An 11,793-nucleotide genomic window follows, 5' to 3' on the forward strand; every position below is an offset into this window, starting at 1 on the left:
TAGTGGGATGGCCCATTGTGCTCACTGGTGCCATTCTCCTGTGCGACGCCCCAACTGTTTGATGTAGAATGCGTTAAATAGCTAATTCTGATCGAGCGAACCATCTAGATACCTTTTTTTTAGGGGTACCATCTAGATACCTTTGATCGTTCGCTACAAGCGATGGTTCGCCTAACCTCTGGCCTAAAAATAAAGCAGCGCGAGACAAAACGAGCTAGGTCCAATTAACCGCTTTTTCTAAATAAAAAATGCCATCAAAGAAACATAAAAAAAATACGGTACAGAAAGCGCTAAAATGTGCTTAATTTAGACATAACAAAATAAATTGCATCGATGTAAATATAAAAAACAGATAATAGAATTGCCATCTCAATAGGAAAATGCCACCTATATGAAATTGCCATGACAAAAAAATCATATATGTAACGTGAAATTGCTATGCTACATATAAAAAGAATATTCCTGGTATGATCAATGAATTTGTCACGGTGTATACAATAAATTTGCCATGGTACAATACATAAAAAACATATGCATGAAAAAATTGCCTTGGTATTTGTACAACAAAACATGCATAGTTACCCAGCAAAAAAAAAACATGCATAGTTAAAATTTGCCATGGTCCATGGCAACTTTTGATGCAAAATGTTCCATAGATCATGTGAAACTTAGCCAAAAAGTTGTACCCTGTAATTAATGATCTTTTAATTATATAATACATGACAAATTGTTTGAAATTTTGTAAATGATCACATGTCAACTTGTTGGAAAAAGTTTAGCTTATCACAATGGTAAATTTTGTAATCATCGTAGTTGGAAAAACATTATCTACAATTTTCCATGGGGACATTTCCAAATATTCATGCAAATAACTATTTTCAAAACATTGCCATGTGTACAAACACAAAAAAATCTTAGAACTTGCCATGAACCATGATGGAACATTTGCTATGGTCCATCACCCACTACAATGCCCCCTCCCACCCCCCAAAAAATAATTTTTTTGCCATGATATATAAATAAAATAAATAGAAATTTGCCATGTTATCTTTAATAAACCCGCCATAGTGTATATAATAATTTTGGCATGATATATGAAGAAAATAAATAGAAATTTGCCATGTTATCTTTAATAAACCCGTCATAGTGTATACAATAATTTTGCCATGGACACATACCAAATTTGTGATCGCACATAAAATAAGAATTGCCATGTTATGTTAAATGAACTTGCCATAGTGTATATAATAGATTTGCTATAACTATTTTCAAAAAATTGCCATGTCTAGGACACCAAAAGGCTCACGAGGAAAATATTATTATTATTTTGCGAGAAAATTCTGACCTTTTTATTTTTAATCATTGCAGTACAACAAACACCAAAAATAATAAAAATTATATTTAGATTCGTAGACCATCTAGTGACAACTACAAGCATGGAAGCGAGCCAAAGGCAAGCCGCCATCATCACCCCTCCCTCGCCGAAGCCGGGCAAAATTTATCGTGGTAGACGGTTGGGAAGTCGTCATGCTACGGCCCCATGAGACCAGCGCACCAGAACAGCAACCGCCGCTGATGAAGAGAAGCGTAGATTGGAAGGATCCACCCAGAAGACACACGAACGTAGACTGGATCCGAGCAGATCCAGCAAAGACAACCACCAACCCAATCCTACGAGATCCGTCGGAGACACACCTCCACACGCCCTTCGACAATGCTAGACACACCACCGGGACAAACGCTAGGCGAGGAGACCTTATTCCATCTTTAGGGAGCCGCCGACGTCTCGCCTTCATGAGCAGGACACAAACCCTAACCAAACTTACAGAGACATCCAAAAACAGAGCCCTCCCGCAGGTAAGAGCCAGGATCCACTGCGCTCCCATGACCCTCAAGGCCACAGAAGACTAGGCAGATCGACGACGCCGTCGGCTGGAGGCAGAAACTAGCCACCTTTTCCAAGGAGAAGACACAAGGGAGGAGAGACCCATCTCTCTTCCACAAGGCAACTATTATGATCATGGCAATTGTTAAAAAAATTGTATTGGACACATGGCAATTAAGCTAATTTTGTTGTTTCCTAAGAAAGAAATCATGGCAAATTTGCAGTGGGGATGCATCTGAACTTGCCATCATAAAAAAATATGGCAAGTTGAAGCACATAAGCTAATTTCAACCCTTTGTGTGAGGACCCAAACAGAATGAACGAATGTTGCGATGGACGTGCTTTGCGCCCTGCTCTAAGATTTTTCTGTTTTCTTACAACCTGGCGCCCTGCTCTAAGATTCATGCAACCCATCTGAGAGAGAGAGAGAGAGAGAGAGAGAGAGAGAGAGAGAGAGAGAGAGAGAGAGAGAGAGAGAGAGAGAGAGAGAGAGAGAGAGAGAGAGGGGGAGGCCGAAAAAACTGATGTGAGCTAGATAACGTTTCCAAAAAAACCTACAGAGGGCACAAGCCTCCGGCTCGATGTGCAAGTCTCAATTCTTGATGCGAACCAACCTGTGGTTTGATAGTTAGGAAGACAGTGGTATTTCTCAGCCCATCAGAATTTAAGTCCTGGTGCTCGTATTATTTCTGAATTTATTTTTAAATTTTCGGCAATGCACGTTTAGTGGGATGAGACATTCTCGTTGGCTACGAGGCTACTGTGGTGACTTGTTCAATCTCAAGATGATATGCCGGCTCTGTTTTCTTAGAGGTGCTCATAGAGGCAGGGTTTGTGCGTGTGTTCATGGGATGGGTGTATCCGTGTATATGAGCGCCTGCGAACGTACTTTTTTTTAAGTCTCATTTCTTGATACAGCACTCGATCTATTTATCTTTCTTCTTACTGATCGGCCCGGCAGCGAGGCCAGTGGATTCAGAGCGCGATCCCTCATCACTTCCTAACTTTTTCATTTTTCTTTTTCGAGGTATTTTTTTTAATTGAATTCGGTGCACGTCTTGCAATTACTCCACGTCTGTTTGCACGACTGCCTCTCGCGTCCCAAATCTGGCTTCACGTGCACCGGTGACGCCGCACGCGCCGCATGCAGCGGAAGGCTGGAACCGCGACGGCGACCGCCCCACCCGAAGCGAAAACGTACCGGCGCCGCCGTCCAAGTGGTGATCATGACCCATCATAGGCACGCGCCGGCACGATGCGACCCCGCCAGCACGGAGCCACGGCGTGCCGGCCGGCCTCCTTCCGGCCTCGTCCTCGTCAGCCCGTCCCGTCCATCGCCAGTCGACCAGCGCGCGCGTGCGGGCTTCCTGGGTTTTGCCGTTTCGTTGTAGAACTGCAAAGCGATTTGGCACGACGCGATTCGACCGGCAAGCCTCAGTTTTCTCATCGTCTCGGCTAGTTTCTCCATGATTACTTTTACTCGGCGACAAGAAACCAACCCAGTGTCAAGGTGTGTGTATGTGTTCATGTTAGAGCATCTCCAGCCGTTGAGCCCCTCAGGAGGCATTTTTTTGCCTCCTGAGGGGCTGCCCGCGAGAACTTTAGCCCGGGGGTGAAAGAATATCCAGTCGTTGCCCCCACCCCACCCCCCAACGCACGTACCCGGGGCGAGCAGGCAGCGCGCGCGAGAGGAGCAGGCAGCGCAGCGAGGCCGGCCGGGCGAGGCGGCGAGCGGGCGGAGCCGGCACGCGGGCGCACCCACTTCTGGCCATACTTGGCGACGCAGTACGCACCGTCACCGGCAAGCAGCTCGAGCTGCAGAGCGTCGTGACCACCAGCAGCAGTTGGCTCATCACCACCAGCAGCACTTCGTGGGCGAGGACGGCGCAATGGCGCTGGTGAGGCCGAGGAGGCTCGCGGGGAGACGGCGCTGCAGAGCTAGACCCGGCCGGGCGCAGGTAGGCGCAAAAACAGAGAGACGGCGAGCCGGAGCCAGCGGCGCGCGCTAACACGGCGCAAGCCAGAGCGGAGGCACGCACGCGCGAGCTCATGCAGGTCTCGACGGAGGTCGCGTTGACCGTGGAGCCCGTGAAGCGCTGGCGCACGAGCAGCAGCGCGAAGGCGGCCGTGAAGGCCAGCTGCGTGGAGATGAGGATGGAGGAGGTGGACACCGGGAGGTAGGCCTGGCCGTACGCGTAGAGGAAGTTGTCGGCGCCGGTCATGAGGCCGACGACAGCGGACGTGGCCAGGAGGCGGTGCGTCATGAGGAAGGCGCCGCTGCTGGCCGTGGCGTTGTCGCCTTGGCGGGGGCCGCGCCGGCGGCGGGAGGAGTAGGAGAAGCCGAGCGGCACGAGGAGGAGCGGGCAGCCGGCGGTCTGGAGCAGGCTGGAGAGCCACTTGCGGGAGCCGCCGCGCAGGAAGTAGAGGCGGAGGAGAAGCGGGCCGCAGGGCGGCGAGGCTGAGGTGGCCGGGCGGCTGGGCGTGGGTGGCCCTCCGGCGACGGACACGAGAGCAGAGCGGCGTGCCAGGCAGCGGGGACGGGAGCGAAGGGCTTCCATGCCGTGTCTTGTGTGTGTGCGTGGAGGGAGAGAGAGAGGAGGAAGCATGTGGGTGGGCCAGTGAGGAAAGTGAGGGGACAGGAGGGAGACGCTGGCAGGTGGGCCAGCGCCTAAAACGGCGAAATTAGGCCCCCCAGGAGCCCCCCGGCGCGCTGGGTGTTGCATGGGACAGCCGGCGCTGTTTTTTGCTTTTACCGGCGAAAAACGAGCACTTGGGGGCATGAGTGGGGCCCACCGAGGTCTAAAAAGTGGCTTGGGGAGGCTTCTTGGGGCCCTAGTGAAGATGCTCTTAGTACCTTGCTTCAGCTTCAGCTTTGCAGTAATGAGTTTCAGTGTAGCAAAGTTTGCAGGTTGGTAAAGTGGAGACTCCAAACAGAAGAGCCAAGAGCCTGCACCGGAGAAAACAAAGTCCACGATGACAGCTGAATGAAGCCTGATCAGATATTCAGACCGTACCGTTCAATGCACACTGCAAACTCTCAGCACATTGAGCATTATTTGTTCGCATACATATGTCTGATTACAGAAGCAACGGCGAGGCGATAAAACAGTTTGGTTGTTTGCTCCTTCAGATTGATCTACTCCGAAGGACAAATACTGCTAACCCGTGCCGTGATGATTGCCCAACCACTAGCGAGGGCCAACAGACGGACGAAACAGAATCCCTTTGCGAAGGCCACTCATTCATCGTTGGAACCCCATGATTTCTCCGGTTCTTGGAGTCTAGCTCCGTTGCCACCTTTTCAGTGCCCTTCAATGTCAAAGCCCAGGAGGCCATGATGCCGCTGGACCCAAGCCCAGAGCTTTACAGCTTATAATGGCCAGTTCACAAAGCAATAGCAATAATTTCTCAAAAAAAAAAAAACAATAGCAATAGCATGCACGATACGGAATGATCGAGAGGCGGCAGCAGAAGCCTGTGCGGAGCTTCTTTCTCCACCACTGCGAACGCAAGCGTACCGCGCACTGGCTGGCCAGGGCCATCATGGTGATGGTTTGTACTGGGCTGAACGCTGCCAGTTTCATAATCTTGGGAAAGTTGAAATGGCTCCCATTTTTCACCAAATATCGCTTTCCCCCTCTGAATTTCCACGTCGACTAGTCTGATAGTACTGCTGACTGGCCAGTAGCACTCATCCATATACTTTTTTTTAATCATGGTAGTGTCATTAGTATCTGGTTGTTCTCTTCTTTGGCTCTGCTCTAATGAGGGTTTTCAGGGCAAGCAAGCAGGTGTTAAGTCTTAAGTGAAGCCTGGTCAAATCGTGTTCGTCATTCCTGCACCAGCTGCCCCTTCGCCATGTTCGTTTTGCACTAGTGTATACGGCAGTAGGAGTGATCATGACAGTTTTCGGCTTGCACGAAGCAGGTGGGTTCTGTACCAAGCAGGCTCGCTGGCTCTCTGTGCTGCATGCGGCTGCCTATGGAGGAGGCGCCAGGACGCAAGGAGGTGATGTAGCCTCCTAAAAGCACACCACCCACATATATTCTCTGGCCGCTCGATCTCTAGCGAGAAATGCAGTGGCGATTTTTGGGAAAAGAGAATCCCCTTTCCTTTGTTCAGGGTATTCTCGTAGCAGCTGCAGGAGCCGTCACGGTCACTACGTAGGAGAAGTAGAAACAACATCATGGCACCAGCACACTTTTGACCTGCAAGGAATACTGCTGATCTCGCCAGCCAAGCCGGACCTGCTCTCCCTCCCTACTCCGGAAAGCTACATGTGACGAGATCGAACGGTTTCGGGCAAAGGAAAAGATGCAGAGGCCAAGCAAGAATCTCCCTCGCTCGCCTTTTCCCCCTCTCTTTGGTACTAGCTGAAGATAGCCTTTGCAACTTGGTAACCTGCTAACACTCCTCTAAACGTCATTGAACCCCTAATCCTAACCTAACAACCTGCCATTAGCTAATCATCCTAGCACCATGCACCAAAACGAGTGACAGACAGATAGATCGATGTACAAAATTTCGGCCAGTCGTCTAATAAGATCCGCAGATGGACAAGGAGAGGTCCAAGTTGACGCCCTGGGTGTCGGAGTAGCCGGAGTGCCCGGAGCAGTGGCTGGAGCTCCTCCTCCTCGGCGGCGGCGACGAGGAGACGATGCAGCTCCCTTCGCTCGGCGACGAGGATGAGACGGCGGCACGGAGGCATCTCGGGTCCAGGCCAAGGGACAGCGACAGGGAGCACTGCTCCGTCCCGTTGCCGTCCTTCTCCTTGGGTCCTTGCTTCTTCACCGCAAGACCAGGATAGTAGTGGTGTGCTTCTGGTTTGATTATCTGCTGAGAACAAATGCAAGTTTGCAGTCAAGGGGTAAATTCCTGCATCCATTGATGGCAGCTACGTACGGCCTAAAGAGATAAGTAGTCCTGCTGTGTGTTACTCTCAAATTTATTTCCTTGGCATGATTTGACCCTGTTGGATGATATCTACAGTAATTTCCTAGCTTCAGTAAAACCGCAAGGATCTGAGCTAGTACACTAGTACTCCTACCACTATTTATGTGTTTCAGAAGCTAAATGACATGTGCAGTTTTCTGAAATTTCCAGTGAGAGCAAACCACCAGAAAAGCTATAACGTTGCAATTCTACCTGCGCTGTTATCCTCATGAATGCCCACGGGTACAACTGTGCTAGGATTCAGGAGTGAACAATGCAAATCAAATGCCATTACTGCAAGTGCAACGTGGGCTACATTGTCCTTGTACAAATACGGTATTCACAAGCCTAGCTGGGGTGTGCATATGCAGGCAGATACACGCACCGGCAACTATATAACGTCTACAGTGATATACAACAGTCCTGATAGGACGATAAAGATTGTGCATCGGTCAATCAGGACATTCCAGCTCCCTCATAGTAGTACAACTACCACGAGATGCAGCAATAGTGGATTGGATGGTAGTATGGTCATGACATTGCACCATGAAAACCAGTTAAAATATTCAAAACTCTGGTTGACTAATGCTAGGGACATGAAGTGGCTAGTTGGCTACGTACGAGCTCAGCTAAGTCAGACAATCAACAAACAGTTTGTGTGTGCGCAAGCAATAAGGGAGATAAAAATAACAAGTGCGTGAAATAATTGAAGACAAAAGAAGACATTTCTTCTTGAGACCAACTTTCCCAATGTTTACCGTGGCTACTTTTGCAGCAGATGCGTACCTTAAAGTCGCCGGATCCTTGCTCCAAGCATCCCACGGTCCGGAGGTCGGAAACAGCAGCCGCAGCAGCAGCATCCCTCTGCCAGCCGCTGAGGCCCTCCATTATTCTCCTCTCCATGGCCATGGCTTGCATGTAGTAATCATCAATGCAGTACCGGTTGACAGCGCCGCTGGTCTTCATCCCACTGATTCCTTGGCTTTGGCCGCCTTGCATGCCTTCGCCCGCGGCCTCTGTCCCCGCCCCCGTCCTCGCCCTGTGTTTTTCAAAGACCCCGGAGGAAAAGGTGCTCTCTTGTCAAGATTAGGACACCAAAAAGCTTTGTCTTTTTTAACTTGAACGCATCTCAGTTTCAAAGTTTGAAAATGTTGCAGCTAGCACAAACCTTTTCAGAGGTGGGCACATGAAGGGGGCTCCTCCTTGCTCATCAGCGGCACATGAGTGCCTCCTTTGCAGCCCTGGTTGCGCCTCTGGAAAAAAGAAAGAAAGGGGTTTGGCTTTCCATTAGCAACATCTAAAGTGTGCACAGGGAAAAAATCTCATGCAGATTAACTTTTTTTTGTTCCTAGCTTTTGGAGCAGAGCAGAGCATTTGCATGCATGATGAAGCGATGAGTGGTTAGTTGCCGGGTGTGATAAGCATGCTGCAGATGTGTCTAGGCTTGGCAATGAATACCGAATGAGTTGCCTCACGCAGACCTTGAGGCGATCTGATCTGATGTTTAATTAAAGAAAATGAACACTGCTAGTACTAGTACTATTCGTGGTGTAACATTCTACAGTACTATTGTTTTGGAGGTGAACTTTGGTTCGGAAGATTGTAAAAAAAGACAATGGAACTAGGCTAAAGTTGCGTTGACAAACTAATTTATAACAAGAATATATAGGGCCTCATCTCTTATCCCCAAGAAACAAGGAGGTAAAACCTATGACTTCCGAGACTGATTAAGTAAAGAAAGATTTTTCACAAAAAAAGAAGTAAAGAAAAATGCATGAATATTGAAAGGGCAGAGCTTCAGCTCTCACCTCTCTTGGCCTTGCGAGTGCTCGGGCCTCTGTACATCTGTTCAAAAGAAGGAACAAACGTGGAGCAGTCAGTCTTTGTATTACTTTGCAGGCTCCTCCGCACGGAAGAATATAGTTCACACAATATAATTGCAAGAGTGATGGGTGCAGGCGAGGCGAGTGAAGAAAATAACCTGCAGATGGCTCTTGACGTGGGATATGGTAAGCTCCTTCACACCCATGACCTTGAGAACCAGCTTAGGAGTGGCATCTGAAATTAACAACGCCCCGCCCAGGTCACAATTAGTAAGGATTCTAAAGAGATTAAAAGGAGACAAACAACACATCAGGCAGCTACAAGGAACCTGGCTAGTGCAAAACTAGTAACAGAACAGACATGGCAAGAAACTAGATTCATCATTCATGTACAAACACAGCAGACATCCGGTGTAGAACGAGAAGAGAAAATGGATGCGGGGAGAAACAAAACAAACCGAAAGAATAAGAAGAAGTAAAGGAGCAACTAATCTTTGGAAAGGAATATGTTTGAGGAAGAAGAAGAAGAAGAGAGGAAGGAACTCACTGTGTTCTCCACCGAGGCACTCTATGGCCTGCAGGAAGCTGCGGTGGAGCTCGGCCGTCCATTGCATCCTGGGAGCCCGGGATCTGACGTACCGCCTCACGGCTTCCTGCTTCTTGGCGCTGCTCCCCATCTCCTCCTCCTTCTCCTTCTCCTCTCTCGCCTCCCTCTCGAAGCTGCCCTTGTTCTTCTACCTTGGAATGGCAAAAGACAAGAAGGCCGGAGTAGGTTTTTATACTGGTGGTGGTGGGAGCTTGGTTGCCCTTGGCGCCGCTCTACGGCTCTACCCCTTGGTTTCTTGCCTGTGCCGTGCTCCCCCGTGGCCGCTCCTTTGCATGGCTAGAGGCTATTAGAGCTTGCGTCTGTCTGTGTGGGTACTGCAGGTGCAGGGGCTGTGTGATAATTACGGTTGCGTCTGTCTAGGATTAGCGGAGCACTGGTCGTAGCTATCATTACTATCATTAGCATGATTTATTGAGTCCAGACATTGTACTGCCACAATATACGTACCAGAGAGAGAGAGAGAGAGAGGGAGGGAGAGAGGCCTGCCATGCTTTGCAAAGTTTCTTTACTAGGGAAAAGACAACTGCTCCATTATAGAGTACGTACCACCTCCCAGCCCAATGTGGATCTACTCCTATATCGCCAGCCAACATCTCTCTGTCTCTCTCTCTACTCTCCGAACACCTCAAGAAAAATTCATTCTAACCGGAGCTCCCTGTGTGTCTCACACACACATGCTTTTGCGCTAAAACAACAACGCTCTTCTTTTTGCGCTAAAATAGCGACGCTCTTTCATGTGCAAAATCAGCCAAACCATCGTTATTTCGTGTGAACAGCAGGAGGACAGGACAGCAGCTTGAAGGAACAACAAGTTCACTGGAGTGGAGGAGTGTTGGTGCTGCTGCTTGCTGCAAGTGTGCATCCGAGTCGAGGCGAGGCGAGGCGAGGGAACACCAAATGGAAGGGGACAAACCGGATGCACCGGTCCAGTCCAGGCACCTCCCTCAGATCCCCATCCATCCATGCCATGCCATACCCCGTCCGTTTTACCACCTGAAAATAAAGAAGAACACAGGCAGAACCCTACGACACCTCCCTCCCACGGGCCACGCCGAGGCCTGTGACCACGCCTCGCCATAATGAATGAGACGCGCGGCCGAGGCCACGGCTCCGGCCAAAGCCTTTGACTCCGCCACCGGGAGACAGCGACGTGTGTTATGTGCGGCGCGCCGGTCCGGTCAGAGAGACAGCGGGTGGGCGCGACAGTGCCAGCGTATGTATGCACGTACGTAATGTACGACGTGCTGCGAGTGGGCGCTGGGAAGACGGATACCCACAGTGGCAGTATCTCTGGGCGCAGGATTCTCTTCCCTTGGCAAATCATGTCACGCATCGCTCAGGCTCAGGCCCAGCCTTTTGGTTGGTTCCCGCACCGATTTACTCGTTTCGCCCCGGCCTTTCTTCCCTTGTTTGGCCACGCATGCATAGGCTACACAGGTACGACGCCTACTATGAGTACTCTAGCTGGCTGGCTACCTAGCCAGCCCTGTACGGCCCGGACGACGGATGCACAATGCAACGGGTTGATGTGGGACTGGCAGGTTTAGTGCTCTGTGCGCAGCGCCATTAACCTCTCTCACTCTAAAAATAAATGACTCAACTTTGTACTAGTTTTAGTATAAAGTTAATATAAAGTTGAGTCATTTATTTTGTGACGGAGGAAGTACGTAGTGTAGCTGCGCATTTTGTGCAGATACATCTTGTGAGGTTCGGTGTTCTGAAGAAAGAGAGACAGAGAGAAAAACCTGTGCGGTTTGGAACGTTTCGATGTGCCCATGGTTTTGCCCGGTGTGTGGATAGCTACGCATGCAATGCAATGCACGTCTGGGTCGGTTTATTATGCCTGCGGGCAGTGATGATCTCACGTAACGTAACGTAGAGCAGTGCCTGTGCTGTGCTGTGCTGTGCTCACCAGCTCCATGCAGCTACCTCGCTCGGGCGGCGCTGGTAAGCGAAAACCTAGCTAAGCTAGCTCGGAGTTGTATCTTCGGGAGTAACAGCTACTCGAGTCCAAGTCGCATGCTACTACGCGCAGCAGTAGATTAGATCAGGCTGCGCGCAGCCGGCCAAGATGTCATGCTCGCGTCAAATCAATCGAGGGTGCCAGTGGCTAGCAAAGACACCGTTGAAGAAAAGAATGGAGCAGGAATGAAATCTCCTATTTCCGCCAAGTAAAAACATGGCGCTGGCATGGCACGCAGACGGTGGCCAGGAATGAGCAGGAGCGGCAAGCAAACAAAACGAATTTATCTCCCGGCTTTGGACCCTTCGTCCCGCATCGCGGCATCAGGGGAGCAAGGAATTATTTCGCCGTGCAACGGTCCCGTTGCATGACAACAAAAGCAATTATTTCGACTGTCCTGTGTGAAGAATATATTCTTATTTTAATGTAGTCCAATTTTTTCGTTTAAATTTCCTGTTGGTAGTACTACCGTGCATCCGGTGGAATGTGCAAGTGGCCAAAGAACAGCGACACTTTCAAAAATTCCGCTTTCTGTGTGCTCGAAAGGAAGTCAAAAAGGAGCAAAGATCGACGGCAAGATTCA

At 49.7% G+C, this 11,793-nt stretch overlaps 1 protein-coding gene across 2 annotated transcripts; it reads right to left on the reverse strand.

Moving 5' to 3' along the window:
* Positions 1–6,229: 6,229 nt before the first annotated feature.
* LOC109770986 (myb family transcription factor MOF1) lies at positions 6,230–9,503 on the reverse strand. Of its 2 annotated transcripts, none has more exons than XM_020329701.4 (6): positions 9,188–9,503; positions 8,799–8,875; positions 8,626–8,662; positions 7,986–8,070; positions 7,604–7,856; positions 6,230–6,718 (listed from the first exon to the last, which is right to left on the reverse strand). In XM_020329701.4, exons 1-6 carry the CDS (start codon positions 9,315–9,317, stop codon positions 6,422–6,424), a joined length of 879 nt encoding a protein of 292 aa, XP_020185290.1. In that variant the 5' UTR covers positions 9,318–9,503; the 3' UTR covers positions 6,230–6,421. The 2 variants fall into 2 exon arrangements, with proteins under 2 accessions (XP_020185290.1, XP_040255493.1); XM_040399559.3 differs by having other exon boundaries at positions 6,230–6,721; positions 9,188–9,483.
* Positions 9,504–11,793: the final 2,290 nt, after the last annotated feature.

The sequence above is a fragment of the Aegilops tauschii genome, chromosome 2 (assembly GCF_002575655.3).
Source record: "Aegilops tauschii subsp. strangulata cultivar AL8/78 chromosome 2, Aet v6.0, whole genome shotgun sequence".
In the NCBI taxonomy this organism is placed as follows: Eukaryota; Viridiplantae; Streptophyta; class Magnoliopsida; order Poales; family Poaceae; genus Aegilops; species Aegilops tauschii.